Below are 12,606 nucleotides of genomic sequence, written 5' to 3'. Positions count from 1 at the left end.
TAGGCACCCAAATCACAAAGCAATCTTAATAAATTCGGTTGTCGTAGTGGTGAATATAAATAAAACCTCCTGAAAGAATCAAAGCAATGTAAGTCTGCAGGCTTTCATGGTCGTTGTCACTGAAGTTAAAATCTTCTGGGTTGTTAGGCCGCGTCATGTTTCTTCTAAAATGTTCGACGTTTTGACCCCTCTGCTGGGATCTTCCTCAGGATGCTTTGGTGTCCACTACTGGTAGAACACTGTCAGAGACAAGTGTCGCGTCCACTTATAAATGGGAAATTTTCTGGCGTTCGTGCTGGAGAAGTGATAATATTGGTTAAAATTCATGTGGCTTACATTGGTGGGCCATAGTCATAGGCTAATCCAGAAGAAGGGGCGTTGGTAGCTCATCTCCTGTGGATACCATTGGCGGTCATCGACATTGGATAGAAAGGCACTATTCCACACTTATGCTGGAGAAGGGTTATTGGTTGAAATGCCTGCTACCACTATTGATTGGTCGTCATCAGTGGCTAGATTCGAAACGGACAGAGCAAGAGAGGGGAATGTTTACCCAAAATATTATTGTCCGCCGAGGTGACTTGCAGCACGTTGTTTATGCTTTTCTATCCAATGACGATGACCGCCACTGGTATCCACGGTAGATGAGCTACCAACGCCCCTTCTTCTGCATTAACCTACAACTATGGCCCACCAATGGTAGCCATATGAATTTTAACCAATACTATCACTTCCCCGGCACGAACGCCAGAAAACTCCCCCTTTATAAGTGGACGCGACACTCGTCTCTGACAGTATTCTAGCAGTAGTGGACACCAAGAGATCCTGAGGAAGATCCCAGCAGAGAGGTCGAAACGTCGAACATTTTAAAAGAAATATAACGCGGCCTAACAACCCAGAAGATTTTAACTTCAGTAAGCAAAGCAATGTCGTGAAGTTTTTAATACACAAAGTGAAAGCAATAAATCTGTAAATCCCAGCCAAGCAAATTCGTTGCTCGTCTGTATTCCTAAAGATGAGATTGTGGCACTTAACTCTGTCGCTGATCTAAACTTCCGAAAATGCTTCTGCCACAGGTATTTAAAAAAAAGAAAAAAAACCGTTAACAACGCCATCTATTGGTTCTTTGATGTACTACGAATCTAACAGCGTCATCTATTGTTTGGTTGGTGTACTACACCATGGTGATTTATCATCCGAACTACTAAGCGGAGCAGACGATTTTAGATAAAATTTTAAATTACGATATCTTCTTTTTCCATGTTGCAAGTTTGATGCAATAGTGCCCATATTTTTCTCCAGGCTACGCTCAAGTTACCTGTGAAAACCCTTCGAAATTCGTCTAGTAGTTTTGGAAATTGGTGTATTCAAAGAGGCCAATATACAGGCATGACGGTTTTTCAGTTTTATTAGCATAGCTTCCAGTAGACTACAGTTAAGATAAATACATCGACTGAAAAGCATTCGTCCAACAATTGTGGAAAGCATCAATCATGCAATTTTTAAGAACAATAACAGCAACAAACTTTCACAACTGTGACAGCTTCATAATTTATACGATATAAAATCAAAGCGCACATTCACCATTTTCAGTGTTTACTAACCTGGTACGAGCCTCATCTTCTTGTTCTCGGTAGCGTTCCTTGTCTCTTACATTAAAACTTTTGAGTATTTAACACAGTCATACAATAATGGGCATAACACCAGTGTTTTTCGGTTTTACTTGGTCACGCATTAAGCTGACCTTGGACAATGACCAGCTTCCTAACAGTTCCGTTTATACGGCAAGAGTACCGGTCTAGACCCCGCAATCACAGACAGTTTCAGTGGCACTTGCTCGTCATAAACATTTTTTCGCTAATAACAGTTCAAGAAAAACACAGTCACTTGAGCACAGTTCTCTACATAAGTCACCATACCCAATTAGAGCAACACATGTCCACAGAATACATCCATAAAGTGTAGATTGTTAAACGTCATTTGTACTTGGATCAGTCAAAGGAGTTCATATCGATATTTCACTAACGACGTAAACTTGCATAGACATGTTAAAATAGCATTTACTTGGCAAAGCGATCACGAATGCTCCCTGGATCTGCACTTGCCATCCCCTTTCTCGCCACATTTCAGAATGAAGCTGTCATCAATATTTTGGCGCATCTGAAGCGCAACGACTATCTTTATCCTACGCAGGCCGCCTTTCATCGTGAACACGCAGAATGACGTATAAGGGCACATCGAACGAAAAGCATCGATACTTTACTCAAGAGTAGTAGGTGTCGTAAGAAAGGTATCATACTCTTAAAAGTACCGAAAGAAAAATATCGATAGCTGTATTGTTACTTAACTTTGATAAAAAGTTTGGGGTATGGTTGTTATCGTCTCATAATCTATCTACAGTGGAGTGCAATAGCCCATTTTCATAAGTCTAAACTTTTAAAAATCTGGAACTTGAAGTATAAAATTAGAGAATAATCATAAAAACGTCGAATTGCACGAATAGCGATACGCGCATATAGAAGTGGCGGTAGTTTCACGTACATATGGTATAAAAGCGCAGTGTGTTGGCGGAGCTGTCATTTGTACTTAGGTGATTCATGCGAAAAGGTATCCGACGTGATTGTGGATGCACGACGGTAACAGACTTCGAACGCGGAATGGTAGTTGGAGCAAGACGCATGGGACATTACATTTCGGAAATCGGTGGGGAACTCAGTATTCTGTGATCCAGAGTGTCAAAGAGTGTGCCGAGAACACCATATTTCAGGCATCACTTTTCAATATAGACAACACAGCGGCGTTTGAGTATAGTTGTCAGTGCTAACAGACAAGCAACACTGCGTGAAATACCCGCAGAAATCAGGGTGGAACGTATGACGAACGTACCCTTTGGGACAGTGCGGAGAAATTTGGCGTCAATGGGCTACGGCAGCCGACGACCGAAGCGAGTGCCTTTGCTAACAGCACGATATTGACTGCAGCGCCTCTCATGGACTCGTGACCATATCGGCTGGACCCTACATGAATGATAAAGCGTGGCCTGATCAGATGAGTCCCGATTTTAAGTTGGTAAGAGCTGACAGTGGGTTTCGAGTGTGGCACAAACCTCACAAAGCCATGGACCCAAGTTGTCAACAAAGCACTGTGCAAGCTGTTTGTGGCTCCATAATGGTCCAGGCTGTGTTTGCATGGAATGGACTGGGCACTCTGGTGCATCTGAATCGATCATTGATTGGAAATGGTTAAGTTCGCCCACTTCGAGACCATTTACAGCCATTTATGGACTTCATGTTACCGAACAACAATGTCATTTCACTAAGCTACAACTGTTCGCAGTTAGTTTGAAGTACATTCTGCACTATTCGAGCAAATGATTCAGCCCAACATGAATCCCATTCAACATTTATGGGACATAACTGAGAGGTCAGTTCGTGCACAATATCCTGCACTGGCAACACTTTTGCAATTATGGACTGCTATAGAGACAGCATGGCTCAATATTTCTGCAAAGGACTTCCAACAACTTGTTGAGTCAATGGCACATCAAATTGCTGCACTACGCCGGGCAAAAGGACGTCCGACATGATATTGGGACATATCCCATGACTTCTGTCACCTCTACCCCAACAGAAGGTTGCTGATTCTTACCCCCACAGCATTTCTTTTCAGATAGTAAGTATTATGCAGTAGGCCTGTGTGTACCAAGTTTGGCCATACACATCATGACATATCTGCTCATGAATTTAGTGGAAACTGGACACTGGCTGCTTATCAACTTGAGTGCTGCTTCCCACATTCAGCAAGTTCCTTCCTCCGGTACCCAGCCATTAGATAAACACATTTCATAATTAGAATTTAGTAATTCAGAAATGTAAAATTGTGTACTTCACAAAACAAAAAACGTAGTATCCCGTGACTACACTGTCAACGAGTCACAATTGTAATCAGTCAACTCATCTGCGTGTAACAGTTTGTAGGGATGTGATGTGGAACAATCACATAGGCTCGGTTGTAGGTAAAGCAGGAGGCAAACTTCATTTCATTGATAGAATATTGGACAAATGTAATCAGTCTACAAAAGCGATTGTGTATAAATCACTCGTAAGATCCATCCTGGAATATTTTTCAAGTGTGTGGGACCTGTGTTAAATAGGGCTTACAAGGAATATTGAATGTTTACAGAGAAGGGCAGCATGAATGGTCACAAATTTGTTTGACTTGTGCGAGAATGTCACAAAGATGCTGAAGAAACTGAACTAGCAGATATTTGAAAATAGATAGAAACTACCGAGAAAGCCTACTTACCAGGTTTCAAGAACCGGTTTCAAATGATGAATCTAGATATGTACTACAACCCTCTAAGTAACACTCTCATGGGGATCATGAGGACAATATGAAATTAATTACAGTGTGCTCACAGACATTTAAACAGTCATCCCCCTTGCTCTGTATGTGAATGTAATGAAGAGAAGCCCTAATAACTGATAAAACAGGTAGTATCCTGTGACATGCATTTCACAGGGGCTTGGAAAGTATGGATGTAGATGTGAGACCTGAGTTTCTCCTGGCATATACAACGTTCAAATAACTTCCGGGAATTCAGCCAGGTAAATTGCCTTGAAAATGGTGGGGTGTTCTCCCGCCGAAATATCGGCAGTCGCTGAAAGTGTTACCTGACTGAATTCCCGGAAGTTATTGGAAAATGGATGTAGATGTAGATTTATGGTCTCCATAAACACCACTGCCTACTGACAAAATGGTCCATCATGTAGGAGCCACACCCAGTTTCTCAGTTCATTATCCTTTCTGAGGAAGAGCTCCCTTTCCAATGTGAGAATCTAGAAGCAGATAACCCGTGTTAGGCATAACTTGTCAGGCTGGGCAAAATTTCCTCATTCAACAGGACTGTGTCCTTTTTCTTCACTTACTGTCATTTAAAATACGTTAGCAGTTTGTCTCTGATGTTTTTATTGTTGACTGGACTTAAATGTTGGAGTATACTGGTATGTTCAGAATTTCATGGATTACTGTATCCTTTAGTTTTTACTTGAGCTATACGGACAATTTGAAGTTGACGTCTGTGGATGTGTCTTACACACTGAATACTCCCCTGCTAAAGAAATTGCCACATATGTTGTTTTTACTACTGTGTGCATCTTCTTGATCTCATCTTCCTGCATATGTCCTTTAAACTACATTAAACAGTTGCCTGGGCAGTTTAGATTTTACTCATAATCTTGTCTCCATTAAGTGTTTTGGTCACAAATTAGCAATGATGACTGCAAGTTAACAAGATATCTAACAAAGAAAGGCTTAGTTGACTGCTTTATGGACTGCAGTTAAACACAATGTCTGTGAGAAACCTCTTGTACCCACAAGATATAAATCTCTGTTCTTGTTCTTGTTAGGTTGACTGTGGTTCTTCTGCAGTTTTTCCCACTCCTGCATGTAAAATCATACATGGCTGCAGAACAGAGGCCCAACAACACATTGGCTCTTGTCTTGGCATGATAAATGAAAAGTCAGGACTTCTGTATGTAGATATGGAGCTACATAAAGGCAGTTAGTATTTTTGGCTTCTTAGTGTACGAATAGAAAAACAGCTCAAAACAGTAAAAATGTCTTAGATCAACAGGTGCCTTATAAAAAGGACCCAGAAACTTGTTCATGCTAAAAAAAATTCAGTAATTGTAACAAATGTCTCTCTCTTTTGACAAGTGGATATATTTTATTTTTCAGCCTGTTCGAGCAGGAGATTATGAGCTATGTCCCAGCTGTGCCTGCATCAACCAGATCACCTCGAGGCTCTCCTCAGCTGTCACCACAGGCCTCACCAGGCCTTTCTAGAGCCAATGCACGTGCCCCAGCACCTTACCGCCGGGATTTTGAAGCAAAGCTGCGTAATTTCTATCGTAAACTGGAGTCCAAAGGATATGGGCAAGGACCAGGAAAACTCAAGTATGATATTTTTTTGAGCTATCAGGTTATTGTATTGCGTGATTTTGTGAGACACAAACTGATGTGCTTTGATGTTTTAGATTTTGTTTTCTTCACTATACAGCTTGCAGTAAAAGTTCAGTTGTAACTTTTTCATTAATACAGGCAGCAAAATGAAATCCTTTTGCTCTGGATATCTGATCCTGGCAGTTATTTACATTTACTTTTAAATGCCTATGTGCTTTATGTAAACAAATGAAATATGATAGGTGGGCAGAATGCTTTGTTGTATGTTTATATTATTTACTGCATCTGAATCTTGAAACAAATCTCTTGTGCACAACCATAATGTCCTCTGCATCATGAATCGGACAAAGTTTCTGCTATGCATCTAAAATTAAGATCTACACACTCTTGAATAAAAACTTATCATACTGGCTCCAGAGCAAAGGGCGCTAGGAGTGGAAGCTTGTGAATGGCCCGTAGCACGTTGCCTGGCGAGACAAGCCCCACCTCCTTTCTCCAGAACAGCTAGCTTGTAGTGTATAGAAGAAACAAACATGTAATGGAAAAAAGTGTCACAGAAGTGACACAAAAGTTTATGGCGAGTCACTAGAAAGACCAGGTAAAGCCCCTTCACTTATTTTTGTAAATAATATCAACAATCACTATGCACAACAGGATCAGCACTATATTCACAATGGCTACTTATTGTTATGGTGCACGATACTGTTGCATAGCCAATGTTGTCAATGAATTTAAACATTCCAAAGCAGCACGAAGTCAGCTGACTTCCACCGATCGTGAGTGGCCAAGTAAAGGTATGCAACGAGTAACTGTATTTTGCGTATGTGGTTTCCTTAATTGGAAGGCCAATTGAACACTATGCATTTGTTATTGGAGGTGATATTCTTTCATACGTCTGAATTCAATGCACAGCACTGAGATAATTATGAGAGACCTGCAGCATAACATGAAATCCAAACCAGGGTTGAGCTCAACATTTCTCAATTGCAAAGAATTTTGATAAGGCAGGGAGCAAAGGCAACTGCTCACTGTATAGTTGAGGCATTGAACTGCTGAATAGGGTTGCCAATTATCCCTCCCGGGAAATCCTGTATTTTGGCTATTTTGTTTGGTTAGCTCCCGTGTCCCATATTATTTCAAGGTCATCCCATATGTTTCTACTCTTGCAATGGTCAACAAAACAATTTATTTCAACTGATGTGCCACAGCCTTCCCTACTATTTCTACCCCTGTGGTGACCAAGTAAACAGTCCCTAAAACTGTATGGTCACTTCTCCGTCTCTGCAAAGTGAAGGGAAGTTTTGAAGTCTTTTTTTGACTTTGTAGGTGTAGAATGAAGTGAAATTCTCCAATATTTAACAACAATATGGCTTTCTTTAACATGAGCAGTTGTCAGAATCATTACAAATTGGGAACCCATTAAAAGTTACACGAGAAGTAATGATGGTTGTCCCAAAGCTTTGAAGTTATTTTTAAATGGTTCTAATGACACTGAATGACAGTTGACCTCAGACATTTATTCAACATTTTTTCCATGCTGGTGCAGTCATTTTAGAATGTTCTAACTTTTTAGAACACTCTGATGTTAGTATAATGGAAACTTTCCATGCAACCAAGTCTCTGATTAGTAAAACTGAGCAAAGAATGAAATATTTTGGTAGTGGAGTAAATAAAGTTTTTAATGAGTTAACTGTTTCAGAAAACGCCTTGAAGATAATCTTTCAGGCTTTTAAGCTTAATTGAAAGCATATTTAGTCAAGAATGTCATATTTGAAGATCATTTGCCATTGGCAGTACAATCTTGGATGCTCCTTTGTCTATTGTCCAAGCTAAAATTTAAGCATTTTCAAGAGGTAATTGACTCATTTTGGTTAGGTGATGTAGTTGAAGATTGTTTGTATTTTGAACATTATAATACAGAAGATACTTTGAATCAAGGCTTGTGCATGGAAGTGAATGCAAACAGAAGGTGGCTCAATGTTTTCTGTATCTTGAGAGCCGAAAATGTTCAGGTTACAAATTTGCTAAAAGTAGTTGGGCCTGTATTAAGAATTATTCCTAGTTCAAATGCTGAGGCAAAAAGTATTTTTCCCCTAATGAACCATAAATAGACTGAATTCTGCAACAAATGTACCCCTGATCTTATAAAAGCAGAACTGCAAGCTGCAGTGAATTTTAATTTTAGCTGTACATAATGCTTTACACATGTAAAATCTAATGAATCTTTGTGAAAAGAAGCAAAGACTGTTAATAAGTACAAGCAATATTGTAAAATAAAACAAGAATGCATGTTATAAATGTATTCCTACTGTTCTTTGTAAAAAAAAAAAAAAAAAAAAAAGCATTTTAAATGCTTATTTTGTAGGCTTCCTTCTTGATCCCTTGTTTCCCAGTAAAAAGTTGGTGGCCCTACTGTTGAAAGCCACATAAAATGAGACTGAAATGATGTTTTTATGTGCCTGTTGAGTGGTTACGTATACTAACTCTATATATTTGTATTCCAACCAGGACTTTACAGAATACTATTAAAGATAAAAGGCAGGAAGATCACAGAGGGAGGGGAGGGGGGCGGAGGGGCTCTGAACAACTGAAGATTAGACTCTGAATCCTCTATTTCTCAATATCAAAGTGGCCATACCACATGCAATAATTTCTGTAGACTTTGTGTCATATGATTCCTCTGATGATGTCTCCAGCATTAAGAGACTAAAGGTAAAAGCACATGACCATGCCTTGGACTACGACCTAACACAAAGAGGCCATAGGCATTGAAAAGCACAAAAACAACTTTAATAGAAAAGAAGGAGGATTGAAATTGTACAAGTGTGTTACAGAGTGCTAGATAAAGCATACAGTGCCTACTCTACCTCATTACAAGCTCCAAACAAATATAGGTGTGACTCTGCAATCTTAAGCAAAGGTATGATGACATCATGACTCAGTTGTTGTGCAAATACTTAGAAACAGTCTCAGTACTTAGAAACAGTTTCATTTGCTGGGCGTGTTTATGTTGTAAACTGCACTATAAGATTTTATGACCTCTGATGATGGCTCCAGCATCAGGAGACAAAATATGCACAGAAGTGTGCCTTGGACTATGGCCTAAAGCCCGTAAAGCAAAAATGGCAAGGTATTAAATTCTATGTGTTTTTCCTTCCCTTTGCTACCATACTGTAACTGATAGTACTGACACCATTTGTAATATTTTCTGTATGTTTTAATTTTTTTTTAGATTCATTTTGTACGATGCCTTCTCTTTTTTACAATATTGTAACTGATAGTAGTGACACCATTTGTAATGTTTTTTGTATATTTTAATTTTTTAAGATTTGCTTTGAATGATGTTGGAACTGGCTATTGTACATTTGTAATGTGAATTTTATCTTTCATAGGCTACACATTCGTCGTGAGCATCTACTTGAAGACGCATTTAATAAAATAATGGCTGCCTCCAAGAAAGATTTGCAGAAGTGCAAGTTATATGTTACATTTGATCGGGAGGAAGGACTAGATTATGGGGGCCCATCAAGAGAGTTCTTCTTCTTGCTTTCACGAGAATTATTCAATCCCTATTATGGGTTGTTTGAATATTCTGCAAATGATACATACACTGTGCAAGTGTCACCCATGTCAGCATTTGTTGACAATCACCATGAGTGGTAAGTGAATCTGAGAGCTTTAAAAATATATACAGAATAGTTTTTTGTAGATGTAGAATAAATACAACATTTGTGAAGTATAGTTTATTTACTAGCGTATAACTGTTTCAAAAGTATTGGTAGCTCCCAAAGGGGTGACAAATGACGATGTGTTATATGCTTCAAATACAATATTTATAAGTTATCTTTTGAATGTTTGGCAAGATGATTAATCCGTGTATGGGGATGAAAGCTTATTTGCACTCTACTTGATGCTATGGACAGATGCTATTGGAGCTAGTCAGCAGGTCAAGGATTAACTGGTGAATAAGTTGAGAGTTTGAGTAGTGTAATCACTCCAGTTATATCCAGAGCTACTATAGGAGCCAACAAGCAATCAGTGTGCAGTTGGAGCAGACAGATGGGGCAATAATATAGCTGGAATGTAGTTAGTTAGTGGTCCAGTTAACTGGCAAGTAAACCAGAGTTTGTAGCTAGTACTGTCATAAGAACTGATGATGAAACAGATGAGGTGGTTCTTTGACAGTGGCCAGTAGATGGAAGTGATCTCTCAAGGTTTTCTCAGTGCAATTGATTAAAAGTGTGCTTCTGGGCATTCTGCCGAGTTTTTGTTTCAGTTATCTGCACAATATTTCAATGCCTGAACCAGCCACTAGTCCATTTGCTGTATTGTAGAGGCAGAACACAATTCATATGGAAAACAAATTTCCCTCTTTGCTCACAGTGCAGCAAAGGTTGATGGATAAATGATCCTCACACTGAATCAGAAGATATTGTGTGTTATCTACATCTACACTTTGCAAACCACCATGAGGTGCATGGCAGAGAGTATGTTCCATTGCAACAGTTATTATGGCTTCTTCCTGTTCCACTCACGTATGGAGTGTAGGAATAATGATTGTTTGAATGTTTCTGTGCATGCAGTAATTATTCTAATCTTATCCTCATGATCCCTACATGAGTGGTACATAGGGGATTGTAGTTTATTTTTAATCACCATTTAAAGCTGGTTCTTGAAACTTTGTTACTAGACTTTCTCAGAATAGTTTACGTCTATCTTGAAGAGTTTTCCAGTTCAGTTCCTTCAGTATTTCTGTGACATTCTCCCACACATTAAAGAAACCTGTGCCCATTCATGCAGCCCTTCTCTGTGTCCAATATAGTACAGATCCCTCACACTTGAGCAATATCTAGAACCAGTTGCATGAGTGGTTTGCAAGCAATCTCCTTTGGTAGACTGACTGCACTTCCCCAGAAGTCTACCATCTGCTTTAGCTGCAACTGAACCTATGTGGTCATTCCATGTCATATCCCTACGAAGTGTTACACCCAGGTATATGTATGAACTGGCTGATTCCAACTGTGGCTCACTGATGTTCTGATTCCAACAGTGACTCATTGATGTTCTAGTCATAAGATACTAAACATTTTTATCTTTCTGAACATTTAAAGTGTGTTGCCAATTTTTGCACTACTTTGAATTCTTATCAAGATCTGACTGAATATTTATGCAGCTTCTTTCAAATAGTACTTCATTATAGATAAGTGCATCATCTGCAAAAGCCTAATGCTACTATTAATATTGTCTGCAAGGTCATTAATATACAACGCTTCCCTGGGGCACATCTGAAGTTGCTTCTACATCTGACAATGACTCTCCATCCAAGATAACATGCTGGGTCTTTCCTACTATCCAGTCACAAATGTCACTTGGTAACCCATATGATCCTACTTTTGATGAGTGGTAGTGAGTCAAATGCTTTTCAGAAATCAGGAAATACTGCAGCTACCTGATAGTCTTGATTCAAAGCTTTCAGTATTTCATATGAGAAAAGTGCAAATTGGATTTCACATAATTGATGTTTCTGAAATCCATGCTGGTTGGCACTGAGGGGATCATTCTGTTCAAGATACCTTATTAAGTTTGATATCAGAATGTGTTCCAGATTCTACAACAAACTGATGTCAGGAATACTGGATGGTAGTTTTGTGGATCAGATCTTCTACCTTATTTGTGGACAGGTGTGACCTGTGCTTTTGAATATGCTATGTGATGAAATATTTCTTATTAATGCTGCCGCTTATTTTAAAACCAAGGATTATGTGCAAATGAGTGTTAGAATTTATATAAAAATATGCAGGATTTAACATAATTGATACTGAGAAGTGACATAGGTGAAAGTATATGATAATAGAAACAGTGTTCCAGTAAATATGGGCCCAAAAATGAGCTTTTTGTGACATAATTGTGAATGTGTAGTTACAAGCTGCTACTGCAATGTATGAATACAGTTTTAGTTAGTACAAATGTTTAAGAGGTGATGAAAAAGTTTCTGTTCAAAGTCCACACTAACACCTTGGCTGTAAGTCAGTGTTTACCCACATCAGAGTCGCACTGGGTTGCATATATGCTTCAGCAATGTCCTCAAATGAAAAATTGTTAACTGTTCCTTGTATTTGAAATGTAAACTTTTCAGTGAAGTCCCCAATATAATTGAAAGAAAAGATGCGCACCTGTTTGTAAAAGGAATAAATACAAATACGTTTCTGTATACGCTAAGCTGTTATCATCAGCTAAAAGCTCTGCTGTTATAAGTATAATAGAAATAGAGAGGCTTGTGCTCAAAATGATAATCCCTTCATTTTTATGATATTCCATGGTTCTTTTTAAGCATTTTAGGTGAATCTTGACCATTATGGAGCACATTTCTTGGAGTGGGCATTACCCTGCCATTTCAGTTGGACTCCATGACTTCCTCCACGTGAATGGGAAAGGATGAGAAATTCAAATATGTGGCTGACTAGCTATTGTTTTCCTTAGAAGGTTTTGATGTTTTTGGACTCAAAAAACTTCATGAATTGTCATGATTGTTTATGTGCACCTCAGAAGGATTAAAAATGCAGTAAAGAAAAAAAATCTCTTTTGAGCACATGACAGTAAAACATTCAAATTCTGAATAATGAATACAGAATCAGCAGGACA

The 12,606-nt window shown here is 38.8% G+C and overlaps 1 protein-coding gene across 2 annotated transcripts in view; it reads left to right on the top strand.

Annotated features, from left to right (window-relative positions):
• Positions 1-12,606, top strand: part of LOC124789803 (E3 ubiquitin-protein ligase HECW1) — a 209,438-nt gene that overhangs the window by 162,166 nt on the left and 34,666 nt on the right. For both annotated transcript variants that reach the window (XM_047257283.1, XM_047257282.1), the window contains 2 exons: positions 5,740-5,958; positions 9,357-9,623. In XM_047257283.1, coding sequence (XP_047113239.1) covers positions 5,740-5,958; positions 9,357-9,623 — 486 coding nt within the window. The remainder of the gene's footprint in view (positions 1-5,739; positions 5,959-9,356; positions 9,624-12,606) is intronic.

This window comes from Schistocerca piceifrons, chromosome 3 (genome assembly GCF_021461385.2).
Source record: "Schistocerca piceifrons isolate TAMUIC-IGC-003096 chromosome 3, iqSchPice1.1, whole genome shotgun sequence".
NCBI lineage: Eukaryota > Metazoa > Arthropoda > Insecta > Orthoptera > Acrididae > Schistocerca > Schistocerca piceifrons.
The sequence above is the reverse complement of the archived record's forward strand: the minus strand, read 5'-3'. Positions and strand labels throughout refer to the sequence as shown.